Source organism: Diuraphis noxia, unplaced genomic scaffold (genome assembly GCF_037042655.1).
Source record: "Diuraphis noxia isolate RWA-SAM2 unplaced genomic scaffold, SU_Dnox_SAM2 contig0001, whole genome shotgun sequence".
Lineage (NCBI taxonomy): Eukaryota > Metazoa > Arthropoda > Insecta > Hemiptera > Aphididae > Diuraphis > Diuraphis noxia.
Genome location: NW_028301711.1, coordinates 36,382,499 through 36,391,338, shown reverse-complemented (window position 1 = coordinate 36,391,338; position 8,840 = coordinate 36,382,499). Strand labels below are relative to the sequence as shown.

The window sequence follows — 8,840 nt, the reverse complement described above, 5'->3', positions numbered from 1 at the left end:
TTTTTTTGGACGTATCAAAATACTTGAAAATGTAATGCAAAGTTCCTCATAAGTTATTCACATAGTGATTAAAAAATTACAAAAATACATAGGCACGATTTTTTTTTATTAGCATTTGAAGTTCAAATTTTGATTAAATACATAAAAATTACGGCAATGTTCAAATTATCTTAGATCGAAATTCATAAAAGTTTTTCTTTTTATACCTAAGATTTGAAAGTTTTATATAAGGCTCCTAAAATATTTTTACAATAGCATTTGAAAAATAAAAGAAATATATAGCCACATTTTTTTTTACATGTATTCAAAGTTTAATTTTGACAACATACGTAAAAATCACGAAAATTCGCAAATTATTATAAGCTAGAAATTCATAAAAAATTTTCTTTTTAAATCTAAGATTTGAAAATTTAATACAAGATTCCTTACAAATTTGTCAATCTTTATCACAAAAAAAATGGCCAACGGAAATTCAAATTAAATTTTTATTAGCATTTGAATTTCAAATATTGACAGAAATTCGTCAAAACCATGAATATTTGCAAATTATTTTGTAGTTCAAAATTCATAATATTGTTTGTATTTATATCTATGGTTATACAATTTAACACCAAGTTTTCTATAAGTTTTGCTTCAAATAGCTATAGAGAAAATTTGAAGCGTCATTATAGGAAAAATGTTTTGAGCGTTTGAGTTTTAAATTTTTATGAAATCGCGTAATGATAACGATTTATCCTCAAACGAGTCAAACGAATTTAAATATTATTTGTTATACTTCAAAAATTATAAGTCATAGATACTTGAAAATTTCATCAGATATTTAGATCGGAAATTGAAAAATTGAAAATTTGTTCAATAATTGTACCACAGATTATAACACATATATATTAGACGAGATGATTATATTGTGATTACGAAATGTTTTCATGGATAATAGAGAAGAATTTGTTTGAAAATTTAATACAAAGTTCCTCATAAGTTATTTTTATAGTGATTAAAAAATTATACGAATACATATGCACAATTTTTCTTTATAAGCGTTTATAGTTCAAATTTTTACGAAATCTGTCGAAAATGCGAAAATTTGTAAGTAATTTTGAAGCTGAAAAATCATAAAATTTTTTGTGTTTATAACTAAGGATTAAGAATACAACACTAAGTTTTCCATAAGTTTTCCTTCAAGTAGCTATAGAGAAATCTCGAAGCATCGTTATAGGAAAAATGTTAAGTGCGTTTGAATTTTAAATTTTTTCGAAATAGCGTAACGATAACGATATATCCTCAAACGATTTTAAACATTTGTTATTATTCAAAAAGTATAAGTCGTAGATACTTGAAAATTTTACCAATTATTTAGATTGGCATTTTATTTACATCATTTAATTTTCAAAATATTTTGACTTTTTTGAGGTATTTATAGACAACTGAAATTTTCAATTTTTCTGAAATTTTTTTTTGAAGGGTTGATTAAATTATTTCGACCCCATCAAAATACTTGAAAATGTAATACAAAATTCCTCATAAGTTATTCTTTTAGTAATTAAAAAATTATAAAAATACGTATGCACAATTTTTTTTTTATTAGCATTTGAAGTTCAAATATTGACTAAATACGTAAAAATTACGAAAATTCGCAAATTATTTAAAGCTAGAAATTTATACAAAATTTTCTTTTTAAATCAAAGATTTGAAAATTTTTAATTATCTATAATATAACTATATATATTATATCTATAATTTTTATGACAAATCATCTCCGTTCAGAATCGTTTTTCGTATACAATGATACCTATCATTGCATTCAAATCTAACTTATCCTAGTCAGAGGTCCACCCCACCACCTAATGTACAGCAGAGCGACATCCACTTACCAACTTTGAGAATTTTTTTTTGAAGTGTCGGTAAAAAAATGTTGGACGACCAAAAAAAATTGAAAATTGAATACTTTTTTTTAAATTTAATTTTAATTTAACACCACTTCGTTCAGAATCTAAAATGTGACTACACATTTCTTTTATTTTTCAACTGCTATTGTAAAAATATTTTAGGAGCCTTGTATTAAATTTTCAAATCTTAGGTATAAAAGGATAATTTTTTATGAATTTCTAGGATAAAATTATTTACGAATTTTCGTGATTTTTACGTATGTTGTCAAAATTAAACTTTTTTTTATAAGCGTTTATAGTTCAAATTTTTTTTTTAAATTGTTTTTGTGAATTCCAACAAAATCCACAATACAGGTTTATGCAAGCTTTTTAAGAGTTAGCAACGAAAAACAACATAATTTAATTTACTATTTTAATTCTTGTATGACCACAGCTGCAGCAGCAAAACCCGAAATAAAACATGTAATATATTGTATACAAATCATTTACAATGAACCTGATTATATGCAGTGAAAATATTATGTTATATATGCATTGCAAAATATGCACAAAAAATTAAATTTAAAAAAAAAAAAAATACGAAAAATATATGATGATGATTGATGAAATTTACTAACGAAAAGTAATTTATTATATTACATTTACGTGTATTTATTTATAGCAGTGGCGGCTCGAAGGGAGTATATTTGAATCACGTGATTCACAAAAATATTAATGGGTGGTTGGGTGGGTAGGTCTTATGGTTGTCTTATGGTTGGAAAAGGTAGATTGGACCATTTTTGCAGGTTGGTATTTAAATATTAAATTATAAATAATAAATATAATATGTGTACTCAGCAGATAATGTACAATAATAAGTAATAACTAATAACTATATTTTAGGGTGGGTGGTGTAAAAATATTAAACGTGATTCGAGGGAAAAAAAGTTCAAGCCGCCACTGATTTATAGTTCTCGCAATTAGTTCAGGAGGTATCGAGAATGTACCTACTACCTACTATGTGGTATGTGTTTTAAGACATTTATTTAGTGTGTTTCTTGTATTAAAATACGATTATAATATATTACATTTTTTTTCCATATTAATTTTCAACTTAACAAGTTAAATTCATAATTCGTTAACTGTTAACTCTAAACTGAACTTAACTCGAGTTAATTAATTTCATAAACTTGCTAACCTTTGAGAGATATACGATTATATGCCATTATATGGCCATTTATGTACATCACAATCACAAACCGATGAAATATGCATTCCTGGTAAAAAAAGGCGATTATATGTAATTGCATACGCCGATATACAAATGATTATAATCCGCGGTCTACAATGATTTCATTTAATATATAAAATATAATATTATATATGTGTGTAGGTGTAGATGTGTGTGTAGGTACCCATGTCAAATGTCGACATGATTTATTTAGGATTTTTTTGGATACAGGCTGATTTTACACGCCCGATACAATACAACGATGTAATGCCGGTACCTACCATATTTGGGCAAATCTGACCCTTCGCCAGAAAATAATCATGTGTATTGTAAAAAAATAAAGCGTAATATCGTTGTACTACGCAGTAGTTTTACGATATAGAAACTGCGTAGTACCATGAAAAAAAAGGTCCACCTGCACATTAATATCACAATACCTACGTAGTATTATAAATCAACAATTTAAAAATGTACTGCGTAATTTTATACTTCTACAAATATAATTCTACGCGGTATTTATATACCCCCGCTGTGGAACGCCCCCAGCCAAGATATACTTGAGTACCTACATTGCGAGGCGCTGTTGAGCATTGTTTGCGATATCCATACTGAGAAAATAGTTTGTGTTATTGGAAATACATTTTATGTTGTTTATAATGTAATAATGATAATATTATGGGTGAGAAGGTTGGTGAAATGCTTCAAAAATTTTATTTTTAAAAGGCCACCGACTTCATAATTTTATGGGAATTATGTGCGTATTTGAATGAAGTGATTTTCAAATTTTAAATATTAAACGTTATATAATCTTATCGGTACTTGCTTAAACCGAACATAGACATAATTACCATGTACTTGTAAACTTGTATGATTTAGCTAGGATCATGAATATTGTATAATACACTATTTATATGCGTATTAAATATAACATACCTAATAATGTTGATGCGGGCCTTGGGAATTGCGGAAAAAAATCCCTAGCACATTTTATGTTAAGATATAATGGAAATAAATTTAATATTGCATATTATTTTAAAAATTATTATTTTATAGAAAAATAATAAAATTGCCTTTTACCCTATATCATAAATTTAAAAAAAATTATGCATGTAGTAATATAATATGACGTGATTATATTATCTAGTCAGCTACGAACTTATAAAAGGTAATAATAAATAATAATAATAAATTAAAATGTTATGTGATTATAATATTATTTATCTACGACAATAATTATAGGGTGCATGATATCCACTATCTACGATATCTTATAATCTTGTGGATTGTAAAAAATTAATGCATAGTATGCGTTGTAGTACGCAGTGGTTTATTAATACAGAAATTGCATAGTACAACGATGTAAGTGATATAACAATTTTTCAACCAGCACAATTATAATATTGTACACATAAATTTACAATTTTTGTTTTTTTTTTTTCATTGCTTATATAATTGTCGGTCCCGGCTCAAGGGGTAGGTTACGACGTAAATGTTAATGCTTTGCAATAGGCATTATAAATAAAATGCTGTACAATCATACCAGTGTAATATGAAACATTATACCGTGATTTAATATTCATTATAATATTATAGAATAGAATATAGAATAACAATAAATTATAAAATATTGCTGATACATAATACACAACATACACTACTATTTTTAAACTGTATTTTCATTTATTAAATTTCTAAATTTAATTATTAAAAAATTATTTTTTTACCTTTTATAATTTTAAAAATTTTATTTTTATTTTAAAAAGAAGACTTATCGCGGCCCAAATTTGGGTCGCGACCCACCGGTTGAAGACCACTGGGTTACGTCATTGCACTCCGGGGACGGTACATAAGTAGGAGTGGCATTTTTCAAACCGTGATTATATTATTTCGATTATGGGCAAGAAAATTTGTATAATATTCTTATGGGCCTAACCCATCACTCAATAAAATGTGAGGCATTCGATACTCCCTATATCACGCCACTGCTTGGACCAGCGCCATTAGGTACGATGGTACGAATAAACACATTACATTACTGTAATATAAATTGTTTGGTGGGCGGGAGTATTAATCGGTAAAAGCCTGTGGTATAATGTCACTTTTATTTACAGCCGGTGGAAGGGATGGCCATGGCTTCTACCACCACTAGCGATGAGACGGCATATAAAATAGCTTGCGAAGGGTGTCCCACTACCATATTGCAATCAGAATAGGTACCAACTTCTTACAGTTCACCAGTTCATCCGTCTCGTTTCTCTCACTCATCTAGATAATTTAATATTTTTCATCTGTTAGTTCGATTTCGTCAACTTTCTTCGTCGTCTTGATTGTCACCTACATATACAAAAGACTAAACTACAATGACGTCGATATTAGTAGTGATTATGTCATTTATCGTTATTTTCATTACTCCCAGAGAGGCAGCCATGCAATTAACCGATAATTTTAAACTTGGTAAGTACCAAAATGAATTTTCCTATTTCATTATTCGTTAAATTGAATTTCTAATACCACTAACCTTATTATAGATATTACTGTAGATATTAAATTTTATGAACAATTTTTTTTTTATTTTGTATAAATATTGTATTTATTTTAAATATAACTTAATACTCATACCTATTATAAACACAAAATCAAAATTATTTACAAGATGTTACAGATAGCCAAAGTTCACTTACCCGCAGGAGATGCCCCTGCCCCTCAATTGAAACAAGAAATTTTAATGTCATCTCTTATGATCAAAATTCGTCAAAGGTTGAAAGTTGTGCCACCATCGATTTCGAGTTTCAGACTAAGAACGACACGGAAATATCATTTTTCGTGACATTTGGCAGTTTGAATAACCTTGGACAACGTATGTGTAAGCCAGGTACGTGTTACAAATTTTTATTTTAGTTTTTAGTATAGTATAATATATTAAACAGGCAGGACCATTATTATGCATCGCATTTTTCGAAAAATGTGATACATTTAAATATTATGTATGTCGGTATGTTATATAGCAAATATATTATAACCATAGCAATGTTACTGCAAACTACAATTTATGCCTCTTATAATCTTAGTATGCCCCCCCCCCCCCAACCGACAAACTACTGAACACATTAATTTAGTATATTTTATTGAAATTGATATTATTATTATTATTTTTTTTTTTATAAGACTTCGACAACTGAGGTCATTAGCCTGGGGGAACTGTAGGGGAAGGTACTGTAGGTTTTAAACACGTTGGTATTTTTAGCAGAATTTTGAATGGGCACCCGTAGGTTTCTGCCATGCCCGGTTGGGGGGCGGCGGGCTCTCTCTCCAGACAAAGCAAAATGCCCAAAGAGCGATGCCGCCCGTGACCGAGGTTCGAACGGCGACTGCGTGCATGGCGACAGACGCCTTAGTCCGCTCGGCCACTCCACCCCCAAATTGATATTAATTTGATCAAAAGTATAAAATTCAAAAAGGTTAGGTATGCATTAATTGCGACTGAGTACGAAAAATTACATTTTAAATAAATTATTCAATAGTACCTATATTAAGTAGGTACCTATTTTAATATGTTACAATTTTTGAAATTACAATTTATATACATTATGTATTATTCTATAATATGCTTTATTGTATTTGAGTATTAATAATTTAATATAATTAAATTCTTAATTAGTATTTTTACTGTTTCTAATAGTGATTTATAATGTTCACATGTACATGTTTAATTAACATTGTAACACGAATATGATTTAATAATGTAATATCATAACACTTTCTTTGAACATGTGTATTATAATTCTGTTTTATTCTGCAGATAATGATCGACCGGTAATAGTATTTACCTGTGCGCCACAATCGGCTCCGCCGCCAGTAAATCCATACACTGGTAATTTGTTCATGAGGCTAAACGGCCGATTCACCGAATCGAATTACGGATGCAATAGATGTGCCGTAAGTATTTTGTGCTTATAATAGTTTAGGATTTTCCAACCAGTCCATCTGTATACATATTTAAATTCGTTATTAAAATTTGATTAAAAAAATCAAAATATTTTGAATTCCACATTATTATAATAAATAAGACGGATAGATTCTGCGCTGCATAGCAACGTAAAATTATTTTGATCATATAATAACATTATATAGCCAGAGGCGCAAACTAATTCAAATTATGGGGTACAAAACAAAAATACCCACCTATTAAAAAAAAATGTTTTCACTATGCTCACTTACAGAGGTATAAATAATAATATTAAGGGGATTGGAAGCGGTGATTTTCTGTCTTTGTCTAACACACGTAAAACATACAATACGCCTGATAAAAATTAAAGTAGGTACTTCTAGTTGCTCGATTTAAAATATGTAAAGATTTTTGAATTGGTATACAAGTTTACTTTGCATCAGTCGAAGCATATTTTTAATATATTTAATAAAAAAAATTGACAAATTTATAAAATTTAAAACATTTATTTTTATCAAAATATTGCTACAATTGAAAAAGTGCTTCGACCGATGCAAAGTAAACTTGTAAATTAATTAACTCATCTTTACATATTTTAAATCGAACAACTAGAAGTACCTTAATTTTTTTCAGGTATATTGTATGTCCCACGTGTGTTAGACAAAGACAGAAAATCACCGCTTCCAATCCCCTTAAAATGTATCAAATAAAAATATAATATAATACAAGTGTATTGATGTACGCTCATCGTAATGTCTGAAAATTGACCATCGAATATCAATCAATTGACCACCTACGTCCTACCTATCAAATGAAGGGGAGCAGTTGCCTCCCGTGTACCATTAGATTTGCGCCTCTGAATATAGCCTTAAGAGGGCACAACACCCGTATTCGTTGTCTCAGTCTTACAAACGCGTAACAAAGAAAATTTACGCTCAGCAGTTCATTTTTTACTCTGTTACCTTAAAAATTAAAGTGAATTGACTTATTATGAAACTTTATGATAGGAAAATTATCCTGTGTTTTGTTAGATGTATTTTTACGATAATCCAGTTTTTAAGTGAATAATGCTTGTATGATAAATTGTAAAATACAATTTGTCATAATTCACTTAAAAATTGAATTATCGTAAGAATACTTACAACAAAACATAGATAGTGTTCTTATTATCAAGTTTCATAGTAGTAGAGTATTCACTCTAATTTTTAAGCAAACCGAGTAAAACGTGAACTGCTGACTAGAGCTGAGCGAGAATTTGCTATGTTACACGCTTGCAACACCGAGACAACAAATACGGATGTTGCGCCCTCTTAATATACGGGATAAACATAGGAATCATACAGCATAATTACTATGGTGGTGTGACTGAATTAGATTGAATAAGAACTTTTGCCCCTAGATATACACGCTTCCCCCAAATTTCTTTTGTTATTTTCCTCACATAATATGTTTAAATTGATTAAGTTTTTTCTATTTATTTTGTTCTTACTTATTTAAGATATACAAAAACGTCGAAGGCATGATGTACCTGATGGCGATTAGCGCCAATAAATCATGTGATGGCTTGCCGCATATGTTGGCCAATCCACAGGAGAGTTTCCCCGAAGGGTACGCGTTGCTGCAGTCGAATATATCCAGATACAGTCAAAGACTGAGCAAGCGCTCGACATCGGACACAAAAAATACCATTAAAAATCACTCTGGCTCCAGATTTTTCTGGCGCACAGGTTAAAATTAGTTTTATATTTTTACATAAAAAAATATTGCCCTGATTCCAGTTTTTACATCATTTAATATC

At 29.2% G+C, this 8,840-nt stretch overlaps 1 protein-coding gene across 1 annotated transcript; it reads left to right on the top strand.

The window, feature by feature from the left end:
* Positions 1-5,325: 5,325 nt before the first annotated feature.
* Positions 5,326-8,840, top strand: LOC149060636 (uncharacterized). The gene is made up of 4 exons (XM_089217739.1): positions 5,326-5,550; positions 5,750-5,968; positions 6,896-7,032; positions 8,541-8,840. Exons 1-4 carry the CDS (start codon positions 5,457-5,459, stop codon positions 8,772-8,774), a joined length of 684 nt encoding a protein of 227 aa, XP_089073865.1. The 5' UTR covers positions 5,326-5,456; the 3' UTR covers positions 8,775-8,840.